This window comes from Oncorhynchus tshawytscha, linkage group LG13 (genome assembly GCF_018296145.1).
Source record: "Oncorhynchus tshawytscha isolate Ot180627B linkage group LG13, Otsh_v2.0, whole genome shotgun sequence".
NCBI classification, from domain to species: Eukaryota; Metazoa; Chordata; class Actinopteri; order Salmoniformes; family Salmonidae; genus Oncorhynchus; species Oncorhynchus tshawytscha.
The window spans coordinates 47,278,800-47,304,282 of record NC_056441.1 but is presented as its reverse complement, the minus strand read 5'-3'; the positions used below and the strand labels follow the sequence as shown (position 1 = coordinate 47,304,282).

Below are 25,483 nucleotides of genomic sequence, written 5' to 3'. Positions count from 1 at the left end.
AAACACACCGTCCGGGCAACGAAGGAGAGGCTTCGTAAGAAGCATTTCAAGGTCCTGGAGTGGCCTAGCCAGTCTCCAGATCTCAACCCCATAGAAAATCTTTGGAGGGAGTTGAAAGTCCGTGTTTCCCAGCAACAGCCCCAAAACATCACTGCTCTAGAGGAGATCTGCATGGAGGAATGGGCCAAAATACCAGCAACAGTGTGTGAAAACCTTGTGAAGACTTACAGAAAACGTTTGACCTCTGTCATTGCCAACAAAGGGTATATAACAAAGTATTGAGATAAACTGTTGTTATTGACCAGATACTTATTTTCCACCATAATTTGCAAATAAATTCATTAAAAAATCCTACAATGTGATTTTCTGGATTTTTTTTTCTCATTTTGTCTGTCATAGTTGAAGTGTACCTATGATGAAAATTACAGGCCTCTCTCATCTTTTTAAGTGGGAGAACTTGCACAATTGGTGGCTGACTAAATACTTTTTTACCCCACTGTAAATCATAGACAGTGTCACCAGGAAAGCACCCCCACAGCATAACACCTCCTCCTCCATGCATGCTTTACAGTGGTAAATACACATGCAGAGATCAACCGTTCACCCACACCGCGTCTCACGAAGACACGGCGGCTGGAACCAAAAATGTCCATGTCCAAAATGTCTAATGTCCATTGCTCGTGTTTCTTGACCCAGCAAGACTTCTTCTTATTGGTGTCCTTTAGTAGTGGTTTCTTTGCAGCAATTTGACCATGAAGGCCTGATTCACACAGTCTCCACTGAACAGTTGATGTTGATATGTGTCTGTTACTTGAACTCTGTGAAGCATTTATTTGGGCTGCCATTTCTGAGGCTGGTAACTCTAATGAACTTATCCTCTGCAGCAGAGGTAACTATGGGTCTTCCTTTCCTGTGGCGGTCCTCATGGGAGCCAGTTTCATCATAGCACTTGATGGTTTTTGCTGCTGCACTTGAAGAAACTTTCAAAGTTCTTGAAATGTTCCGTATTGACTGACCTTCATGTCCTAAAATAATGATGGACTGTTGTTTCTCTTTGCTTATTTGTTTTGTTCTTGCCATAATATAGTCTTGGTCTGTTACCAAATATCTTCTGTATACCCCCCTACCTTGTCACAACACTGACACTGATTGGCTCAAACGCACTAAGAAGGAAAGAAATTCCACAAATTAACTTTTAAGAAGGCACACCTGTTAATTGAAATGCATTCCAGGTAACTACCTCATGAAGCTGGTTGAGAGAATGCCAAGAGTGTGCAAAGCTGTCATAAAGGCAAAGAACATATTAACATAACATATTAACATATTTGATTTGTAAAAAAAAAAATGGGTTACTACATGTTTCCATATGTGTTATTTCATAGTTTTGACATCTTCACTATTATTCTACAATCTAGATAATTGTGAAAATAAAGAAAAACCCTGGAATGAGTAGGTGTTCTAAAACGTTTGTGTATGTCTGTATATATATATATATATGACACACACACACACACACACTACATTTGTTGTTTATCTCTAATACTACTAGCCACCTAGCAATTTTATGAAGTTGGCTTTAGTTAGCCCAGATAGGTTCCCATTCTCCCAGCCTCCAAGAAGATATTTCAGGCAATCAATCAAGTTAGTTAGACAGACTAGCTACTCTATCTTAAATCAAATAACATTTTATTGGTCACATACACATGGTTAGCAGATGTTAATGCTAGTGTAGCGAAATGCTTGTGCTTCTAGTTCCAACAATGCAGTACTATCTAACAAGTAATCTAACAAATTCACAATAACTACCTAATACACACAAATCTAAAGGGGTGAATGAGAATATGTACATATAAATATATGGGTGAGTGATGGCCGTGCGGCATAGGCAAGATGCAGTAGATGGTATAGAACAGTATATACATATGAGATGAGTAATGTAGGATATGTAAACATTATTAAAGTGGCATTATTTAAGGTGACTAGTGATACCTTTATTAAGTCCATTTATTAAAGTGGCCAGAGATTTGAGTCTGTATGTTGACAGCAGCCTCTCTATGTTAGTGGTGGCTGTTTAACAGTCTGATGGCCTTGAGATAGAAGCTGTTTCTCAGTCTCTCGGTCGCAGCTTTGATGCACCTGTACTGACCTCGCCTTCTGGATGGTAGCAGGGTGAACAGGCAGTGGCTCAGGTGGTTGTTATCCTTGATGATCTTTTTGGCCTTCCTGTGACATCAGGTGCTGTAGGTGTCTCCTGGAGGGCAGGTAGTTTGCCCCCGGTGATGAGTTGTGCAGACCGCACTATCCTCTGGAAAGCTTTGCGGTTGAGGGCGGTGCAGTTGCCGTACCAGGCGGTGATACAGCCCAACAGGATGCTCTCAATTGTGCATCTGTAAAGTTTGTGAGTGTTTTATGTGACAAGCCAAATTGCTGTTGCGCCTTCTTCACCACACTGTCTGTGTGGGTGAACCATTTCAGTTTGTCCGTGATGTGTATGTCAAGGAACTTAAAACTTTCCACCTTCTCCACTGCTGTCCCGTCGATGTGGATGGGGGGGTGCTCCCTCTGCTGTTTCCTGAAGTCCACAATCATCTCCTTTGTTTTGTTGATGTTGAGTGAGAGGTTATTTTCCTGACACCACACTCCGAGGGCCCTCATCTCCTCCCTGTAGGCTGACTCGTCGTTGTTGGTAATCAAGCCTACCACTGTAGTGTCGTCTACAAACTTGATGATTGAGTTTGAAGAGTGCATGGCCATGCAGTCATGGGTGAACAGGGAGTACAGCAGAGGGCTGAGATCGCACCCTTGTGAGGCCCCAGTGTTGAGGATCAGAGGGGTGGAGATGTTGTTTCCTACCTTCACCACCTGGGGGCGGCTCGTCAGAAAGTCCAGGACTCAGTTGCACAGGGCGGGATGGAGACCTAGGGTCTCGAGCTTAATGACGAGTTTGAAGTGTACTATGGTATTAAATGCTGAGCTCTGGTCAATGAACCGCATTCTTACATAGGTATTCCTCTTGTTCAGATGGGATAGGGCAGTGTGCAGTGTGATGGCGATTGCATCGTCAGTGGACCTATTAGAGTGATAAGCTAATTGGAGTGGGTCTAGAGTATCAGGTAAGGTGGAGGTGATATGCTCCTTGACTAGTCTTTCAAAGCACTTAATGATGACAGAAGTGAGTGCTATGGGGCGATAGTCGTTTAGTTCAGTTACCTTAGCTTTCTTGGCAACAGGAACAATGGTGGCCATCTTGATGCATGTGTGGACAGCAGACTGGGATGGGGATTGATTGTATATGTCCGTAAACACACCTGCCAGCTGTTCTGCGCATGATCTGAGGACACGGCTAGGGATTCTGTCTGGGCCGGCAGCCTTGCGAGGGTTAACACGTTTAAATGTTTTACTCATGTTGGCTACAGAGAAGGAGAGCCCACAGGCATTGGTAGCAGGCCGTGTCAGTGGCACTGAATTGTCCTCAAAGTGATCAAAGAAGTTGTTTAATCGATGTCCGTGACGGGGCTGGTTTTCTTTTTGTAATCCGTGATTGACTGTAGACCCTGCCACATACGTCTCGTGTTTGAGCCGTTGAATTGCGACTCTTGTTTTATTGCCTTGTAGAGGGAATAGCTGCATTGCTTGTATTAGGTCAGATTTCCAGTCGCCTTGCCATGATTAAGATCGGTGGTTCGCGCTTTCAGTTTTGCTCGCATGCTGCCAGCAATCCACGGTTTCTGGTTAGAAAATGTTTTAATAGTCACAGTGGGTACGACATCTCCAATGGACTTGCTAATAAACTCGCTCACCGAGTCAGCGTATACATCAATGCTGTTGTCTGAGGCTATCCGGAACATATCCCAGTCCACGTGATCGAAGCAATCCTGAAGCGTGGAATCGATTGGTCAGACCATAGTTGGACAGACCTGAGCGTTTCCTATTTTATTTTCTGTCTATAGTCTGGGAGCAACAAAATGGAGTCATGTTCCGATTTGCCAAAAGCAGGGCGGGGGAGGGCTTTGTATGCATTGCGGAAGTTAGAGTAGCAATTATCCAGAATGCTAGCAGCCTGTGTCGCGCATTCGATATGCTGATAGAATTTAGGAAGTCTCGTTCTCAGGTTAGCTTTGTTAAAATCCCCGGCTACAATAAATGCAGCCTCAGGATGTATGGTTTCCAGTTTACGTAGAGTCCAGTGAAGTTCTTTCAGGGCCGACGAGGTTGTTGTGATTACACCATGAGTCGTTAATCATAAGGCATACACCCCCGCCCTCCTTCTTACCAGAGAGATGTTTGTTTCTGTCAGCGTGATGCATGAAGAAACAGGGTGGCTGTACTGACTGACAACATATCCCGAGTGAGACATGTTTCTGTGAAAAAGAGAATGTTGCAATCTCTGATGTCTCTCTGGAAGGCAACTCGTGCCCTAATGTCATCCACCTTGATATCTAGAGATTGGACATTGGCGGGAAATATGCTCGGGAGCGGTGGATGGTGTGCTCGCCTTCTGAGTCTGACCAGTAGGCCGCTCCGTCTGCCTCTCCTGTGGTGATCGCGTTGTTTTGGGTCGACCTCTGGGATAAGATTGCATGTCCAGGGTGGAGGTCCGAACAAAGGATCCACTTCGGGAAAGACGTATTCCTGGTTGTAATGTTGGTAAGTTGTCATCGCTTTTATATCCAATAGTTCTTCCTGGATGTATGTAATAACACTTGAGATTTCCTGGGCTAACAATGTAAGAAATAATACATTAAATAATACATAAAAAAAACAAATAACTGCATAGTTTTCTAATGACCTGAAACTGGGCGACCATCTCTGACCGCGCCAAGCGCATAACGTCTTTGTTTCCTGGCAAGGTTGGCAAGGTTAGTACACTTTAGAAAAGCAAGCAATTACTAAATGTACTAAATATCCTTTCAATCTTTTACCCAGACATTAGCAGAGATGCGGAGAACCATATTTAGTTTATTTAGAAAAACCAGCCAGCTCAAGAGGTATGCTTAGATATGTAGAGAAATATACATTTTTTTTTTACATATAATTAAGCATAATAATTATGGCTCTAGATTTTAGGAAAAAGTGGTTTCAGGTGTTTGAAAAATGCTGAATTCTCCAATTTCCACCCGCCCAGCCATCATCACATACTTTTTCCCCCCTCAGACTTTTGCCCCTGAGTGGGAATGCTATGTTTAACAGCATATTGCCATCATGAAGCCATGCAATTATTTAGAACAATGTGGACTGCAAACATGTTCAAAATATTTAGCAAATATGGGATAGGCCTACATTTTGTTATTTCGAATTGTAGTCGATGACACCGCAATACTTGCCTAGTTAAATAAAGGTTCAATTTAAAAAAAAGAAATACCTGAAAGACAACTTGAAGCAACCACATATTTAGCCATGGAGTATGTTCTGATTAGTCAGTGAGGGGTCAAGCCTCGACACACCTACATCTTATCCCCCCATCAAAACCAAGCACTTTCGTGCCACTGCCAGCTAATGCACCCATAATTCAGGTTGTGAAAATAGATAATAATAATCTGATACACCCCCGAACCTATTACGCTACCACCAGCACTAAGATTTACCATCGCTTTAGGTTTGTTAAAATAGAGCCAAGAGTGTAATCCCCTCTTTGGGTTTGAATTGTTTAACTTGTCAATATTGGGTACATTCCAATGTGTTTTGGTTAGAAAATGCTATAGTCAGTGGTTGGCAGTGCTTGACTTGGGCAGGAGCTCACCGGTACTGAATACCGGCACCTCAAATGTTTTACTGCTTGAGCTCCTGCACATCTCATAAAATATTAGCACAGCATTATTGTGGAGCTCCTGCACCTAAATATAAACAGTACCGGCAACCAAAATGAGTATCAGCACATATTTCATTCCAAGTCAAGCACTGGTGTGTCACGAACCTTGCCGAAGATGGTGCCTCTTCCTGTTCGGGCGGTGCTCGGCGGTCGTCGTCACCGGCCTATTAGCTGCCATCGATTCCCTTTCCGTTTGTTTTTGGTTATTGGGTAATTGGGTACACCTGTTTTGTGTTAGGGTTTGTTTGTAGGTTATTTAAGGGCACTAGGCCTGCTGGGTATTTGTGCGGGCTTGTTTCTTGTTACTCTGTTGGATGGTGTTATTTTGTTCGTGTCTTTATTCTCCGGACTATTTTTGTCCTGTTGTTTGGACTGGTAACTTGTATACGCCCTGTGTGTTGGCGTGACCGTTCTTGTTGCGCCAGTGAATAAATTTGACAAACAACTGAACCCTGCTCTCTGCGCCTGATTCCACCCACCACTCCTAGTTTATCGTAACAGAAGGGGGCAAAGCGGCGGGTGAGCGACTGTTCCACCTCAGACAGGAGACGAGGAGCGCGCAGGACTTTGCGTTGGAGTTCAGGACCCTAGCTGCTGGTGCTGGGTGGATGACAGGGCCCTGATGGACCATTACCGGTGAAGTCTCCGGGAGGACGTCCGCCGGGAGCTAGCTTGCAGGGACACAACTCTCTCCCTGGATGAACTTATAGACATGTCTATTCGATTGGACAACCTGCTAGCTGCCCGCGGGCGTTCAGAAGGGGTCCTGTCAATTCCACCTTCCAGCTCTCCCACTCCCACTCGGATGGAGTTGGGAGGAGCTGCATCTAGGGGGACCAGAGGAGGAGGTTCCTCCTGCTCCTATTGTGGACGGAGAGGACACACTTCGGACCGGTGCTGGAGGAGTTCCTCTGGGAGTCGAGCTGGCCGGTGGAACACTCCTCGGCCACCCCAGGTGAGTAAGCACCAAACTCACCCAGAGCTCCCTGTTGGTCACATGTTTTTGTTTATTTTTTTTCCTGCGTTTTTCCCCTCTCTTCAGCATAAGGCGCTAGTCGATTCAGGTGCAGCTGGGAGTTTTATGGATCGCGGACTCGCCCGTAAATTGGGTATTCCGTTAGTACAGATAGACCCACCTGTCCCCGTGCACTCCTTAGATAGCCGACCGTTAGGGTCAGGGCTGGTCAGGGAGGCCACGATTCCGCTGGACATGGTAACACAGGGGAATCATAGTGAGAAGACCAGTTTCTACCTTATTGATTCACCTGGGTTTCCAGTGGTGTTGGGGGTTCCCTGGCTGGCTATTCACAATCCCCTTATTTCCTGGAAACAGGGGGCGTCAGACGAGTGTTCAGATAGGTGTATAGGAGTTTCCATCGGTGCCACGACGGTGGAGAGTCCAGACCAGGTTTCCACCGTGCGCATTCCCCCAGAATATGCCGATTTGGCTATCGTTTTAGTAAGAAGAAAGCGACCAAATTACCACCCCATCGACGGTGGGATTGCGTGATAAACCTCCAGGAGAACGCTGCACTTCCCCGGAGTCAGGTGTAACCACTGTCACAGGAGGAGACGCTGGCAATGGAGACATATGTCACGGAAGCCATGAGACAGGGGTACATTCGGCCCTCCATATCACCCGTCTCCTCGAGTTTCTTTTTTGTGAGGAAAAAGGAGGGAGGTCTGCGTCCGTGCATTGATTATCGAGGTCTCAATTCGATCACAGTGGGTTTTAGTTATCCGCTACCTCTCATCGCTACGGCGGTGGAATCATTCCACGGAGCGTGTTTCTTCACAAAACTGGACCTCAGGAGCGCGTATAATCTGGTGCGTATTCGGGGAGGAGACGAGTGGAAAACAGCGTTTAGTACCACATCAGGCCATTATGAGTACCTCGTCATGCCGTATGGGTTGAAGAATGCTCCAGCCGTCTTCCAATCCTTTGTAGATGAGATTCTCAGGGACTTGCAATGGCAGGGTGTGGTAGTCTATATTGATGACATCTTGATTTATTCTACCACACGCGCAGCGCATGTTTCCCTGGTGCGCAAGGTTCTTGGGCGACTGCTGGAGCATGACCTATACGTCAAGGCTGAGAAATGTGTGTTCTCCAAACCAGCCGTTTTCTTCCTGGGTTATCGCATTTCCAGCTCGGGGATGATGATGGAGTGTGACCGCATTAACGCCGTGCGTAATTGGCCGACTCCGACCACGGTAAAGGAGGTGCAGCGGTTTTTAGGGTTTGCCAATTACTACCGGAGGTTTATCCGGGGTTTTGGCCAAGTAGCAGCGCCCAATACCTCACTGCTGAAGGGGGGGCCGGTGCGTCTGCGGTGGTCAGCAGAGGCTGATGGAGCCTTCAACCAGTTGAAGGCACTGTTCACTGGGGCTCCCGTGTTGGCCCATCCGGACCCTTCGTTAGCATTCATAGTGGAGGTGGATGCGTCCGAGGCTGGGGTTGGAGCCGTGCTGTCTCAGCGCTCGGGCACGCCACCGAAGCTCCGTCCCTGCGCTTTCTTTTCTAAGAAGCTGGGTCCGGCGGAACGGAACTATGATGTGGGGGACCGGGAGTTACTAGCTATGGTAAAGGCCCTGAAGGTGTGGAGACACTGGCTAGAGGGGGCTAAACACCCTTTCCTCATCTGGACTGACCACCGTAATCTGGAGTATATTTGAGCAGCGAGGAGACTGAATCCGCGTCAGGCTAGGTGGGCCATGTTCTTTACACGTTTTAGAGTTACGATCTCGTATAGACCAGGTCCCCTCAACATTAAGGCCGACGCGCTGTCCCGTCTCTATGACACCGAGGACCGGTCCATCGAACCCACTCCCATCCTTCCAGCCTCTTGACTGGTGGCCCCAGTGGTATGGGAGGTGGACGCGGACATCGAGCGGGCGTTGAGGGTCGAACCTGCGCCTGCACAGTGTCCGACCGGTCGAAGTTACGTACCGCTTGGTGTCCGTGATAAATTGATTCGGTGGGCTCACACACTACCGTCTGCGGGTTATCCGGGGATTGATAGGACAGTGCGGGGTCTTAGGGGGAAATACTGGTGGCCCACCTTAGCTAGGGATGTGAGGCTCTATGTCTCTTCCTGTTCGGTATGCGCCCAGAGTAAGGGTCCTAGGCACCTTCCTAGAGGGAAGTTACAGCCCCTCCCGGTTCCACAACGGCCATGGTCCCATCTCTCGGTAGATTTCCTTACTGATCTTCCCCCATCTCAGGGGAACACTACCGTTCTGGTCGTTGTGGATCGGTTCTCTAAGTCCTGCCGTCTCCTCCCATTGCCTGGTCTCCCTACGGCCCTACAGACTGCAGAGGCTCTATTTACCCACGTCTTCCGGCACTATGGGGTTCCAGAGGATATCGTCTCCGATCGGGGTCCCCAGTTCACGTCCCGGGTTTGGAAGGCGTTTTGGAGCGTCTGGGGATCTCGGTCAGCCTTACCTCTGGTTATCACCCCGAAAGTAATGGGCAGGTGGAGAGAGTAAACCAGGAAGTGGGTAGGTTTCTGAGGTCGTATTGCCAGGACCGGCGAGGAGAATGGGCGAGGTACGTCCCGTGGGCAGAGTTGGCCCAGAACTCACTTCGGCATTCATCCACGAATATGTCGCCATTCAAATGCGTACTGGGCTACCAGCCGGTCCTGGCTCCGTGGCATCAGAGTCAGACCGAAGCTCCTGCGGTGGAGGAGTGGGTGCAGCGCTCTAGAGAGACCTGGCGGGCAGTCCAGGATTCTCTCAGGCAGGCCAGTGAACGGCAGAAGAGAGACGCTGACCGCCACCGCAGTGAGGCCCCGGTGTTCGCACCAGGGGACAGGGTCTGGCTCTCGACCCGAAACCTGCCCCTCCGCCTGCCCTGCCGGAAGCTGGGGCCGCAGTGTGTGGGGCCATTTAAAGTCCTGAGGAGGATAAACGAGGTGTGTTATAGATTGCAACTTCCCTCTTATTATCGCATTAACCCCTCGTTTCATGTGTCTCTCCTCAGGCCGGTGGTAGCTGGTCCCCTACAAGACAGTGAGGTACCGGAGGTCCCTCCACCCCCTCTGGACATTGAGGGGTCCCCGGCGTACACAGTACGAGCTTTTCTGGACTCGAGACGCCGGGTGAGGTGCCTGCAGTACCTCGTGGACTGGGAGGGGTACGGTCCGGAGGAGAGGTGCTGGGTACCGGGGAGGGACATTTTGGATCCTTCCCTCTTGAGGGATTTCCACCGCCTCCACTCGGATCGCCCTGCGCCTCGTCCTCCGGGTCGTCCTCGAGGGGGGTTTTGTGTTAGGGTTTGTTTGTAGGTTATTTAAGGGCACTAGGCCCGCTGGGTATTTGTGCGGGCTTGTTTCTTGTTACTCTGTTGGATGGTGTTATTTTGTTCGTGTCTTTATTCTCCGGAATATTTTTGTCCTATTGTTTGGACTGGTAACTTGTATACCCCCTGTGTGTTGGCGTGACCGTTCTTGCTGTGCCAGTGAATAAATTTGACAAACGACTGAACACTGCTCTCTGCGCCTGATTCCACCCACCACTCCTAGTTTATCGTAACATGGTGGTTGGTAACAGTGGGGAGGCAGGTAGCCTAGTGGTTAGACCAGTAACCGAAATGTTGCAAGATCGAATCCCCAAGCTGACAAAGTAAAAATCTGTTCAGTTAACCCATTGTTCCTAGGCCGTCATTGAAAATAAGAATTTGTTCTTAACGGACTTGCCTAGTTAAATAAAGGTTACATTTTTTAAAATAAAAAAATACATTTAAAAAACAGTGGCTAGGTAAACAAATCCAAAGCGTGGATTGCGGTCTCTCCTAATCGATCAATTGCTTTCAATTGATGGAACTCCGGTGTATTGGACTGGTGGTTGTATACCTGGTGATAGTCCTTGAAAAGATTAAGCTGTAGAGAAACAAGATGACTCCATGACTCCCCTCATCTTCAAACTGCAGGCAGGAGGGGGGAAAAAGAAACATGACACCATCCAAAACAGGTCATTTTTGTATTGGTCCAGAAACTCTGGAACCTGGGCAGCCAGTAGTAGGAAATGTTACCCACATATTAGCTAAAAATTACTTGTTTACTCACACACTGGATGTGCTCATGGACAAATTTCTTGACATCCTCTTTCTTGTTGAAACTAAAAAGCTGTAGCTGGAAATAAAGAGTGAAAAACAAATTCTCAGTACACAGGATGGATGTCACTACACACTAGAGACATTTGCCAACTATTGTCCAGCAGAAGGTTTAGTGATGGTGAAAACCAGAACTGTCATGATACATGAATAAAGGATTTCACAGCCAGAAAACAGCTTAGCAGTCTATCTCTGTTGATTGGTTTGGGCTAGAATCTAGTCTAGAGGGTCTCGACATCCGACTCACTGAAATTGGACAAAGAAGTTACATACCCCATTACCCAATGAGTGTGTTTATTCCTAGATGACCAGACTATTTCAGGTCTGGACCCCTATTCATAAAGTGTCTCAGAGTAGAATCAATTTAGGATCAGTGTTGCCATTTAAATCATGATGAATAAGAGGGAGGACCTGATCTTATCATCAGCGCTCCTACTCTGAGACGCTTTGTGGATCATGCCCTGGCATGCAACTTTTGATGGAGGCCATACTCTCTCAGTGAAGTTGTCCAGTTTGTAGTCCAGGTGGGGGGTGAAACAGTAGTCTGATGTCACTAAGGAGATGGTGGCGCTCCTTTCCTCCCCAGCTGCCCACAGAATGTCAGTCAGAGCGACGGCCAGGGCCCTCTCCTGCTCCTTCTCACCCACCTCACTCAGACTGGGCAGGAGCAGAGACGGAGGGAGAGAGCACAGTCAAAAGTCTCTTCACTTTTTCCCCCTTTGTCTTAATGGTCTGTCCTTTCTACCCAAGTGTACACTCGTTCACTCCTCCTCACACATTTACAGTCGGAAGTTTACACACACTTAGGTTGGAGTCATTAAAACAACCAATCCACAAATTTCTTGTTAAAACCTCTTGAACCTCTTGAAACAATTTTTTTTTTACATATAATTAAGCATAATAATTATGGCTCTAGATTTCAGGAAAAAGTGGTTTCAGGTGTTTGAAAAATGCTAAATTCTCCAATTTCCACCCGCCCAGCCATCATCACGTACTTTTTCCGCCCTCAGACTTTTGCCCCTAAGTGGGAATGCTATGTTTAACAGCATATTTCCATCATGAAGCCATGCAATTATTTAGAACAATGTGGACTGCAAACATGTTCAACATATTAAGCAAATATGGGATAGGCCTACATTTTGTTATTAAAACCTCTTGAAACTAGGGGGCACTATTTTTATTTTTGGAAAAATAATGTTCCCAAAGTAAACCGCCTATTTCTCAGGACCAGATACTAGAATATGCATATAATATACAGCTTATGATAGAAAACACTCTAAAGTTTCCAAAACTGTCAAAATATTGTCTGTGAGTATAACAGAACTGATATTGCAGGCAAAACCCTGAGGAATATCCAATCAGGAAGTGCCTCTTATTTTGAAACCGTTGTGTTCCTATGCACCCTATTGGCCATTGAAAGGGATATCAACCAAATTCCCTTTTCTACGTATTCCCTAAGGTGTCTACTGCATTTTGATGTAGTTTCACGCTTTTATGTTGAAGAATGAGCGTAAATGATGACATTGCGTAAGTGGCCAGCTGAGGGCTCTCAGAGTTTTTCCTCTCGCTCCTACTGAAAAGCCAATTGTCCCGGTTGATATATTATCCAATAGATATTTGAAAAACACCTTGAGGATTGATTATAAAAAACGTTTGCCATGTTTCTGTCAATATTATGGATATAATGTGGAAATTTTTTCTGCGTTGTCGTGACCTCTATTTCCAGTGGATTTCTGAATATAACGTGACCAACAAACAGAGGTATTTTGGGTATAAAAATAATCTTTATGGAACAAAAGGAACATTTGCTGTCTCACTGGGAGTCTCGTGAGTGAAAACATCCGAAGCTCAAAGGTAAACGGTTAATTTGATTGCTTTTCTGATTTTCGTGGCCAAGCTTCCTGCTGCTAGCTGGACATAATACTATGCTAGGCTATCGATAAACTTACACAAACGCTTATCTTGCTTTGGCTGTAAAGCCTCATTTCAAAATCTGAGATGACAGGGTGATTAACAAAAGGCTAAGCTGTGTTTCACTATATTTCACTTGTGATTTCATGAATATGAATATTTTCTAGAAATATATTTTGACCGTTGCGCTATGCTAATTAGTGTAGTTGATGACAATTCTCCCGGATCCGGGATGGGTAGTTCCAAGAGTTAACAAACTATAGTTTTGGCAAGTCGGTTAGGACATCAACTTTGTGCATGACACAAGTAATTTCTCCAACAATTGTTTACAGACAGATTATTTAACTTATTCACTGTATCACAGTTCCAGTGGGTCAGAGGTTTACATACACTAAGATGACTGTGCCTTTAATTAAACAGCTTGGAAAATTCCATAAAATGATGTAATGGCTTTAGAAGCTTCTGATAGGCTAATTGACATGATTTGAGTCAATTGGAGGTGTACCTGTGGATGTATTTCAAGGCCTACCTTCAAAATCAGTGCCTCTTTGCTTGAGATCATGGGAAAATCAAAAGAAATCAGCCAAGACCTCAGAAAAAAAATTATAGACCTCCACAAGTCTGGTTCATCCTTGGGAGCCTAATGCTTGAAGGTACCACGTTCATCTGTACAAACAATAGTACGCAAGTATAAACACCATGGGACCATGCAGCCGTCATACTACTCAGGAAGGAGACGCGTTCTGTCTCCTAGAGCTGAACGTACTTTGGTGCGAAAAGTGCAAATCAATCCCAGAACAACAGCAAAGGACCTTGTGAAGATGCTGGAGGAAACAGGTACACAATTATCTATATCCACGGTAAAACAAGTACTATATCGACATAACCTGAAAGGCCACTCAGCAAGGAAGAAGCCACCGCTCCAAAAACCGGCATAAAAAAGCCAGACTACAGTTTGCTACTACACATGGGGACAAAGATCGTACTTTTTGGAGAAATGTCCTCTGGTCTGATGAAACAAAAATAGAACTGTTTGGCCATAATGACCATCGTTATGTTTGGAAGAAAAAGGGGGAGGCTTGCAAGCCGAAGAACCACATCCCAACCGTGAAGCACGTGTGTGGCAGCATCATGTTGTGGGGGTGCTTTGCTGCAGGAGGGACTGGTGCACTTCACAAAATAGATGGCATCATGTGATAGGAAAATTATGTGGATATATTGAAGCAACATCTCAAGACATCAGTAAGGAAGTTAAAGCTTGGTCAAAAATGGGTCTTCCAAATGGACAATGGCCCCAAGCATACTTCCAAAGTTGGCAGAACTGAAAAACTGTGTGTGAGCAAGGAGGCCTACAAACCTGTGTCACGCCCTGACCTTAGAGATCCTTTTAATTCTCTATGTTTGGTTAGGTCAGGGTGTGACTTGGGTGGGCAATCTATGTGTTCTATTTCTTTGTTGGCCGGGTATGGTTCCCAATCAGAGGCAGCTGTCTATCGTTGTCTTTGATTGGGGATCATACTTAGGCAGCCTGTTTTCCACCTTAGTTTGTGGGATCTTGATTTTGTTAGTTTCTGTACAGCCTGCAGAACTTTATGTTCGTTTTTTCTTGTTTTTTTTGGTGTTCATTTTTAATAAAAGTAAGATGTTCGCCTACCACGCTGCACCTTGGTCTAATTAATCTTTAAACGAGCGTAACAACCTGACTCAGTTACATCAGCTCTGTCCGGAGGAATGGGGCAAAATTCACCCAACTTATTGTGGGAAGCTTGTGGAAGGCTACCCGAAACATTTGACCCAGTTAAACAATTTAAAAGGCACTGCTACCAAATACTAACTGAGTATATGTAAACTTCTGACCCACTGGGAATGTGATGAAATTAATAAAAGCTGTAATAAATCATTCAAATCAAATCAAATTTATTTGTCACATACACATGGTTAGCAGATGTTAATGCGAGTGTAGCGAAATGCTTGTGCTTCTAGTTCCGACAATGCACTAATAACCAACAACACTAACAACAACTAACAATTCCAAAACTACTGTCTTATGCACAGTGTAAGGGGATAAGAATATGTACATAGAGATATATGAATGAGTGATGGTACAGAGCAGCATAGGCAAGATACAGTAGATGGTATCGAGTACAGTATATACATATGAGATGAGTATGTAAACAAAGTGGCATAGTTAAAGTGGCTAGTGATACATGTAATTACATAAGGATGCAGTAGATGATATAGAGTACAGTATATACGTAAACATATGAGATGAATAATGTAGGGTATGTAAACATTATATTAGGTAGCATTGTTTAAAGTGGCTAGTGATATATTTTACATCATTTCCCATCAATTCCCATTATTAAAGTGGCTGGAGTTGAGTCAGTGTGTTGGCAGCGGCCACTCAGTGTTAGTGGTTGCTGTTTAACAGTCTGATGGCCTTGAGATAGAAGCTGTTTTTCAGTATCTCGGTCCCAGCTTTGATGCACCTGTACTGACCTCGTCTTCTGGATGATAGCGGGGTGAACAGGCAGTGGCTCGGGTGGTTGTTGTCCTTGATGATCTTTATGGCCTTCCTGTAACATCGGGTGGTGTAGGTGTCCTGGAGGGCAGGTAGTTTGCCCCCGGTGATGCGTTGTGCAGACCTCACTACCCTCTGGAGAGCCTTACGGTTGTGGGCGGAGCAGTTGCCGTACCAGGCGGTGATACAGCCCGCCAGGATGCTCTCGATTGTGCATTTGTAGAAGTTTGTGAGTGCTTTTGGTGACAAGCCGAATTTCTTCAGCCTCCTGAGGTTGAAGAGGCGCTGCTGCGCCTTCTTCACGATGCTGTCTGTGTGAGTGGACCAATTCAGTTTGTCTGTGATGTGTATGCCGAGGAACTTAAAACTTACTACCCTCTCCACTAGTGTTCCATCGATGTGGATAGGGGGGTGTTCGCTCTGCTGTTTCCTGAAGTCCACAATGATCTCCTTAGTTTCGTTGACGTTGAGTGTGAGGTTATTTTCCTGAAACCACACTCCGAGGGCCCTCACCTCCTCCCTGTAGGCCGTCTCGTCGTTGTTGGTAATCAAGCCTACCACTGTTGTGTCGTCCGCAAACTTGATGATTGAGTTGGAGGCGTGCATGGCCACGCAGTCATGGGTGAACAGGGAGTACAGGAGAGGGCTCAGAACGCACCCTTGTGGGGCCCCAGTGTTGAGGATCAGCGGGGTGGAGATGTTGTTGCCTACCCTCACCACCTGGGGGCGGCCCGTCAGGAAGTCCAGTACCCAGTTGCACAGGGCGGGGTCGAGACCCAGGGTCTCGAGCTTGATGACGAGCTTGGAAGGTACTATGGTGTTAAATGCCGAGCTGTAGTCGATGAACAGAATTCTCACATAGGTATTCCTCTTGTCCAGATGGGTTAGGGCAGTGTGCAGTGTGGTTGAGATTGCATCGTCTGTGGACCTATTTGGGCGGTAAGCAAATTGGAGTGGGTCTAGGGTGTCAGGTAGGGTGGAGGTGATATGGTCCTTGACTTGTCTCTCAAAGCACTTCATGATAACGGAAGTGAGTGCTACGGGGCGGTAGTCGTTTAGCTCAGTTACCTTAGCTTTCTTGGGAACAGGAACAATGGTGGCCCTCTTGAAGCATGTGGGAACAGCAGACTGGTATAGGGATCGATTGAATATGTCCGTAAACACACCAGCCAGCTGGTCTGCGCATGCTCTGAGGGCGCGGCTGGGGATGCCGTCTGGGCCTGCAACCTTGCGAGGGTTAACACGTTTAAATGTTTTACTCACCTCGGCTGCAGTGAAGGAGAGGCCGCATGTTTTCGTTGCAGGCCGTGTCAGTGGCACTGTGTTGTCCTCAAAGCGGGCAAAAAAGTTATTTAGTCTGCCTGGGAGCAAGACATCCTGGTCCGTGACTGGGCTGGTTTTCTTCTTGTAGTCCGTAATTGACTGTAGACCCTGCCACATACCTCTTGTGTCTGAGCCGTTGAATTGAGATTCTACTTTGTCTCTATACTGACGCTTAGCTTGTTTGATAGCCTTGCGGAGGGAATAACTGCACTGTTTGTATTCAGTCATGTTACCAGTCACCTTGCCCTGATTAAAAGCAGTGGTTCGCGCTTTCAGTTTCATGCGAATGCTGCCATCAATCCACGGTTTCTGGTTAGGGAATGTTTTAATCGTTGCTATGGGAACGACATCTTCAACGCACGTTCTAATGAACTCGCACACCGAATCAGCGTATTCGTCAATGTTGCTGTCTGACGCAATACGAAACATATCCCAGTCCACGTGATGGAAGCAGTCTTGGAGTGTGGAATCAGCTTGGTCGGACCAGCGTTGGACAGACCTCAGCGTGGCAGCTTCTTGTTTTAGCTTCTGTTTGTAGGCAGGGATCAGCAAAATGGAGTCGTGGTCAACTTTTCCGAAAGGAGGGCGGGGCAGGGCCTTATATGCGTCGCGGAAGTTAGAGTAACAATGATCCAAGGTTTTTCCCGCCCTGGTTGCGCAGTCGATATGCTGATACAATTTAGGGAGTCTTGTTTTCAGATTAGCCTTGTTAAAATCCCCAGCTACAATGAATGCAGCCTCAGGATGTATGGATTCCAGTTTGCAAAGAGTCAAATAAAGTTCGTTCAGAGCCATCGATGTGTCTGCTTGGGGGGGAATATATACGGCTGTGATTATAATCGAAGAGAATTCTCTTGGTAGATAATGCGGTCTACATTTGATTGTGAGGAATTCTAAATCAGGTGAACAGAAGGATTTGAGTTCCTGTATGTTTCTGTCATCACACCACGTCTCGTTAGCCATAAGGCATACACCCCGCCCCTCTTCTTACCAGAAAGTTGTTTGTTTCTGTCTGCGCGATGCGTGGAGAAACCCGCTGGCTGCACCGCCTCCGATAGCGTCTCTCCAGTGAGCCATGTTTCCGTGAAGCAAAGAACGTTACAGTCTCTGATGTCCCTCTGGAATGCTACCCTTGCTCGGATTTCATCAACCTTGTTGTCAAGAGACTGGACATTGGCGAGAAGAATGCTGGGGAGTGGTGCACGATGTGCCCGTCTCCGGAGTCTGACCAGAAGACCGCCTCGTTTCCCTCTTTTACGGAGTCGTTTTTTTTGGGGGGGGGTCGCCGGCTGGGATCCATTCCGTTGTCCTGGTTGAAAGGCAGAACACAGGATCCGCTTCGTGAAAGTCATATTCTTGGTCGTACTGATGGTGAGTTGACGCTGATCTTATATTCAGTAGTTCTTCTCGACTGTATGTAATGAAACCTAAGATGACCTGGGGTACTAATGTAAGAAATAACACGTAAAAAAACAAAAAACTGCATAGTTTCCTAGGAATGCGAAGCGAGGCGGCCATCTCTGTCGGCGCCGGAAGTCTCGCTACTGTTATTCTGACATTTCACATTCTTAAAATAAAGTGGTGATCCTAACTGACCTAAAACAGCGATTTTTTTGTTTGTTTTGTTTACTGGGATTAATTGTCAGGAATTGTGAAAAACTGAGTTTAAATGTATTTGGCTAAGGTGTATGTCAACTTCCGACTTCAACTGTAAATGCATTGTATTGGTGTAAGACAAGTTTCATCCATATTTCTTATATCAGTCCTTTCCTTTTAAGGGAAGAAGGGAAGAGAACAAGCACATGCTATGGTAAAAATGACTATTGAGACGCAGGGCTAATACTATGTATGGCCTCCGACCCATCAATGTTCAAGGAGCAGGCATAGTGTGAAAATGAATTTGACTGTTTCTAGTTGGGTGATGTTTGAATGGGTTTCATTTGACTTGATTTGGTCAAATTTTAGCCATTTTCTCACCTTTGCAGTCTGCAACAGTCTGAGTTGGTCTGGCGGGTGAAGAGCAAGTATTTGATAATGTTCGCTTGGACCACCATTTGAATGGCACGGGATCCTCCCTAAAGAAAACATATGCTGTTTCATTAAATCTACTGTTGAACAAAATGCCTTGAGTTTGGCCTTAAGGAAAAATAAATGAATTATGACTTTAGGAACTTTTCCTACGAGTTCCCTGTTTGAGGAAGATCCTTTACAGTATCGCTAATTTACCTTCCGAGTCATGGTTTAATTCTCGTTCCTAGTCTTGTACGGGCAGCTGTTTAACATTAAGTCACATTTAACACTAAACATTAAATCACCTTATTATGTGAGACCAGACACCTTGACACATCCTGAGATAATGGTGACACTGGTCTATAATTAAGTCTAACAGCAGCTGGCTAATGGTGTAACTGATTGATGATTTCACACCCAGAAAACAGCTTAGCAGTCTATCTCAGTTGATTGGTTTGGGCTAACCTCTAGTCTAGAGGGTCTCGACATCCGACTCACTGAAATTGGACAAAGAAGTTACATACCCCATTACCCAATGAGTGTGTGGAACCTAATCCTACTACAGTTAAGTAAGAGATAGGGGTAGGGCTACATTTGATTAATGAAGACATGTACGTGTAGCAGTATGGGTCTTAGGACTGAGGCGTCACAAGGAGGGGGGCGGCATTATTCCAGAACTACACAAGACCCGGGTCTCCGATTGCAACTGTTATATAACGGTCTGATCTTTTCAGCTTGTAGGAATATCAACAGTCCATCCTCTGTCTGAGATAACAACTGTGTCATCATCGCATTTATTTGACAGGTATAACTATCTCTTAAATTAGATTGGGCAAAAATACAGGGCGTGCCGTTGTGATTAGTTCATCACCTTAATGAGGCCCTTATGAAACCATCTACAATGCTGCCTACGGCTGTTGTAATTCTTTAAATAACCGCATTTGATTCTTCTGGGTATATGTAAAATAGGTAACAATTCTACATGGTTAGAATGATAGTAAACAACATACAGTGCTGCCATTTCATTCATACCTCTTCTAAGTTTGTTAGCTGGTTAGTTAGCAGCCTCCAGAATCTCCTGGCTAGCATTTATGGCGCAGGTTGATAAATCAACTATTGGATTTCAAATGGTTTTGATGCAACCAAACCCGAGGTATGCAAAACATTTGCTTAACTTTAAAAAAGTGAACTATCCCTTTTAATTCCTTCAATACTCTTTAAATAATTTGTTTTGATGGGAAGGGCAGTGTGTAAAGTATCAGCCATATCAATAATAACTGGCTAGGCATGCAGAAACTGGCCCAGTGTAAAGACTATGGGGACCTGAAAACACTGCGGTTGATATTGAATTCATTGGGGAAAGACAGAGCTTCCTAAGAACAGCATCAACTGTTGACACCATCAACCTGAGTTCATTAAATGATGCAAGTATTTTCATTATGATGACTATAAAAACATATATAATTAGCATATAGGGTTTTTAAAAAACGATTTGGTTCTGTAGGGGCAAGTTTTACTAGTCTATTCAAGTCAATTATCCTTCAATGATCAAAAGTCCACACTGCTACTCTTGACCAAAGTCTCTCCACCCTGTTTCAAAGTTCCCCTCCTCAACACTGGTTGTAATCCCAATAAATCGGTCCTTTCTTCTGAAGTGTGCACTTGTTCGCTTCATATTGAATGAGTGCACACTTCAGGAAGAAGGGGAGATTGAGACACACACACACTGTTTGTTTACTCACTCTTTCTGCCTCCAGGGCATAGGATAGGTTGGAGTAGGGCTCCCTGAATTTGAAGAAGGACTTCTTCCACTCATAGTTGAAGACGTAAAAAGTATTGCCGAACAGAATCTTCCTGAGGTTCTGAAAGACAAAAAAAACGTATCCTCTACCAGAGCTTGACATCTATTTTATATATTTCTAATCTAATCTCTACCTCTGTAATTCAACTCTAGGTAAATGTCTACTTATTTAGAGAGGCAAAAGGCAAAGGACAGTTTTGGAAAATGTCAGATGGGCTGGTCCATCTTTCGCCCAGTGGGCCTGTCTCAACTGGGGTTTTTATGCAAAAGTATCATTATTTGGCAAACAATGTGTTAGGGTCAAGGAAGAAAATAGGCCAATGTGGTGGCTTTAAGGACCAAAAAAATGGGCCTATTAGAAATGCCCGGCCTTTTTCTGGTCCCTGTCCGTCCATGCAAGATTCACATTCGTTTAGACTAGGGCTGTTATGGTGATCGTATTACCACCACACTGGCGGTCACGAGTCATGACCACAGTCAAATTCCACATGACCGTTTAGTCACGGTAACTAGGCTTCTCCAAGCTCTGATGCTGCTGATGGTCATTAGTAGCCTAAAAAAACTTTATAGACACTCTGGTAGAGCTCCATAGTTCCTCTGTGGAGATGGGAGAACCTTCCAGAAGGACAACCATCTCTGCAGCACTTCTGCCAATCAGGCCTTTATGGTAGAGTGGCCAGACGGAAGCCACTCCTCAGTAAAAGGCCCACTTGGAGTTTGCCAAAAGTCACCTAAAGGACTCAGACCAATGAGAAACTAGATTCTCTGGTCTGATGAAACCAAGATTGAACTCTTTGGCCTGAATGCCATGCATCCGGTCTGGAGGAAACCTGGCACCATCCCTACGGTGAAGCATGGTGGTGGCAGCATCATGCTGTGGGGATGTTTTTCAGCAGCAGGGACTGGGAGACTAGTCAGGATGGAGGGAAAGATGAACGGAACAAAGTACAGAGAGATCCTTGATGAGAACCTGCTCCAGAGTGCTCAGGACCTCAGACTGAGGCGAAGGTTCACCATAAGCACACAGCCAAGACAACGCAGGAGTGGCTTCGGGACAATTCTCTGAATGTCCTTGAGTGGCCCAGCCGGACTTGAACCCGATCTAACGTCTCTTGAGAGACCTGAAAATAGCTGTGCAGCTACACTCCCCATCCAACCTGAATGAGCTAGATAGTATCTGCAGAGAAGAATGGGAGAAACTCCCCAAATATAGGTGTGTCAAGCTTGTAGTGTCATACCCAAGAAGGCTGTAATTGCTGCCAATAGTGCTTCAATAAAGTACTGAGTAAAGGGTCTGAATACTTTTTAAAAAATGTATACATTTGCAAAAATTTCTAAAAACCTGTTTTGCTTTGTAGTTATGGGGTATTGATGACGGAACAAAATGTAATACATTTTTTAATAAGGCTGTAACGTAACAAAATGTGGAAAAAGTCAAGAGGTCTGAATACTTTTTTCCCCTTGCCCCTGTTCCGAGACACGTGCATGATAATGGTCCATTGAAAACGAATATCACACATACAGCATATTATTTAGTAGGCTATAGTCTGATCGGTGACAATATTAGGCTATCACTTGTGAATTATGTGTTATCACTTGCGAATGATTCCCAGTTTTTGCAGTAAAGCAAGAAACAGTGCATGCCTTTTGTTGCGACTTTTCCAATCATAGTCACACCTCATGTAGCCTAGCTCATAGGCCTATATGATAAGGTTTGTATCAAACTAATGTGGCCAAATAACAGCTTAACTGGCATACGTAGGCAGCGTAGCAGTTTAAAGTTTGGGGAAGATAATTTTCACCATAAAAATGCACCTTTATAATAAAGCATTTGCAGTCACTTTTGAGAACACATTTTTTTGCATTTTGGGACGTTTCCACTTATAGCCTACTGCCGTGTGTGCATTACTGTGTTTATAATAATAAGAAATAGACTAACAGTTTATCAACATTTTAAGCTAAACGTTCTGATCTGTTGCATCAGCCTCATTGCTTTGAAACGTTTTTTTTTTGATGCGAGTGGTTGTATTAATTTGTGATCTATCGCATCCCACGACTGTCCCAGAGTATGTTTAGAATATTTATTTTTCGCGCAGAAGGACAAGTTAAGCAATAGAATAGGTCAACTTTTGTATTATAAGGTATAGTAGTCTAGTGATGTAAATGTGGACAATGCTTCTAACATCTTCAATATGTGCGTTGGAATTCGATAAGAGGGACGCTCACAGTTGCTGATTGTCTTCACTTGTAGCCTACTTTGGAGGTTAGATGGCTGTGGGAACGACCCTATCTGAGAGCGCCTTGTGAGTGAGAGGTGCTTCAGAGCAGGCTGCTGGGAGAAGGGAATTAAAATGATTATATTCAGCCCAAGGGCACAATGGCCACATTGGCTGTAAAAGGCATGAGCATTTTTTTTATGACACACAAGGTGGATGCGCCGGGAGATTTGAGGCCTGGTGAAAATATTATCAAGTGCTTGTCAAATTGTGAATAAGAAACTGATGAAACTGATGAAGTGTGTGCAGCCTGCACAAGGAGCAGAGCTTATGCCTTTCATGCTACTTTTTTTCAAATCATCATTAGAGTCGCATCATGCAGACATGAATGCATTAGAATGTATTAAAAATCAAAACACATAGCCCAACGTTTGTATTGCAACTAAAGTTGCATAAATAACTCTAAATTAAGCATATATGAGGACGTGTTTCTTTGTTAACTGCTCAACCCCGAATAGCCACGTGTACACTCCCTCGGAAATCGTTTGGAGAAAATATTATTTATTTTTTATTCAGCTATGTTTAATTGTATTATTCATACTATAAAATAATGCCACAAAATTTTTTGCAAATTGAACTAGTGTAGCCCACCGCCACATGGCAAAGCCATATTAGGCCCTAACATAAGGACAACTCAGAGTATGCTATTCTGTTCTTCTGAAATACACAACATTTTCTTCATATCATAATGTTTCTTTAGCCCTGTCTAAAATAAATAATGGGTTTATTGTGATGGTGTAGTCTATTACATGGATTTATTACTACTTTTTGAAATGTTGATGTTTCAAAGGTCTGCATCAGTGGCTTGTAGGCTATACGTGGAAACCAGGAGATGCTAAATGCGTTTATGTTAATGAATGGTTAATTACCGTGAGACCGGAAGTTATTTGCTTGACAATCACCAGCTGACAAAATGTAATGACCTCCACAGACCTAGTTTTGACAGATGTCAACAGAGACTGTACAGAAAACAACTACTCAAAAACAGTTACCAGATAATTTGGCTGTAGTAAAAGACCTTGTTAACTTGTTTTCAGATGACCACACTTGCTAACTCAATCCATTGCTTAAGAAGACCATGAATAAATAAGGTCTCTGTATTGCTGCTCTTTTGTCTCTGGCACACACACATACACACTCACACACAGTGAAACACACAAACACAGCAATTGGAAGCAGCAGGTGTCAAGTGACCAGCTCATGTTGCTAGTGCAGACTCACCCCTGCTAACTCGGGTGTGATAGGGAGCCCTCCTAGGCTAGGAGAGACAGTCAGGGCCCGGGGGATAGAGTAGGGCACTGTCGATTGGTTGGTGTTTCCACAAGGCGGCTGTGCTGTGGACGGTGGCCTGCCTGTGCCATCCTCGCTTTCCTCCTCAAGCTTAGTCCTCTCCAGAGGCCTCTGCAGAGAGACATGACAGAGACCTTCAGAAAGATCCCACCTTATCGTTCACAATGTCCCACATTTTCCAACAACACACAATTCCTCTTCTTTGAGAAAGCCCCACATTCTTTAAAAGAGGTTCAGGCTAGGTGTCAATCCGCAGCACCCTATAACAGACTTTTAAAGGTAAATAACAATTGAGCTGACATGCACAGCCTTTACCGTGAGTGCGATCTCTGGGTAAATACCTTTCAAAGGGTACATTATCAGCAGTCTAGTTTGCTGCTCTATAACACTCCTTGAATTGAATCTTGACATTAATCCAACCAACAAGAACCTGCAATATGATAAGGTTACATGAATGAGATGATGGTAAACATATGGTTAAACTCTCTGCCGCTATGTGTCTCTCTGTCTCCATCTCTCAGCTGTCAACACAGTTGACCTCATATGGCTGTTTTGTTTGCCATTCAGTTTGGACACTGTGGCACATATACAGTGCCTTCAGAAAGTATTCACAACCCTTTACTTTTTCCACATTGTGTTGTGTTACAGCCTGAATTTAAAAGAGATGAAATTTAGATTTGTTCACTGGCCTACATACAATACTCCATAATGTGAAAGTGGAATTATGTTTTTTGAAATGTAAAAAAAAATATATATATATATATTGAAAAGCTGAAGTGCCTTTAGTCAATAGGTATTCATCAACCCCTTTGTTATGGCAAGCCTAAATAAATTGAAGAATAAAAATGTGCTTAACAAGTCACATAATAATTTGCATGGACTCATTCTATGTGCAAAATTAGTGTTTAACATGATTTTTGAATGACTACCTCATCTACCCCTCACATACAATTATCTATAAGGTTCCTCTGTCGAGCAGTGAATTTCAAACACAGATTCAACCACAAAGACCAGGGAGGTTTTCCAATGCCACGCAAAGAAGGGCACCTATTGGTAGATGGGTAAAATTTTAAAAAAAGCAGACATTGAATATCTCTTTGAGCATGGTGAAGTTATGAATTACACTTTGGATGGTGTATCAATACACCCAGTCACTACAAAGATACAGGCGTCTTTCCTACCTTAGTTGCCGGAGAGGAAGGAAACCGCTCAGGGATTTCACAATGAAGCCAAAGGTGTCTTTTAAACAGTTAGAGTTTGATGGCTGTGATGGAAAACTGAGGCTGGATCAACAACATTGTAGTTTTACTCCATAACACTAACCTAATTGACAGAGTGAACAGAAGGAAACCCTGTACAGCATTCCAAAACATGCATTATTTTTGCTACAAGGCACTAAAGTAATACTGCAAAAAAATTGGCA

General features: G+C 44.6%; 1 protein-coding gene across 2 annotated transcripts in view; it reads right to left on the bottom strand.

Moving 5' to 3' along the window:
* The window catches only part of mindy4b (MINDY family member 4B), a 35,641-nt gene that overhangs the window by 6,157 nt on the left and 4,001 nt on the right, over positions 1-25,483 (bottom strand). For both annotated transcript variants that reach the window (XM_024442030.2, XM_042295800.1), the window contains 6 exons: positions 23,992-24,171; positions 20,436-20,555; positions 18,661-18,758; positions 11,420-11,585; positions 10,882-10,947; positions 10,669-10,739 (listed from right to left, as the gene is read on the bottom strand). In XM_024442030.2, coding sequence (XP_024297798.2) covers positions 10,669-10,739; positions 10,882-10,947; positions 11,420-11,585; positions 18,661-18,758; positions 20,436-20,555; positions 23,992-24,171 — 701 coding nt within the window. The remainder of the gene's footprint in view (positions 1-10,668; positions 10,740-10,881; positions 10,948-11,419; positions 11,586-18,660; positions 18,759-20,435; positions 20,556-23,991; positions 24,172-25,483) is intronic.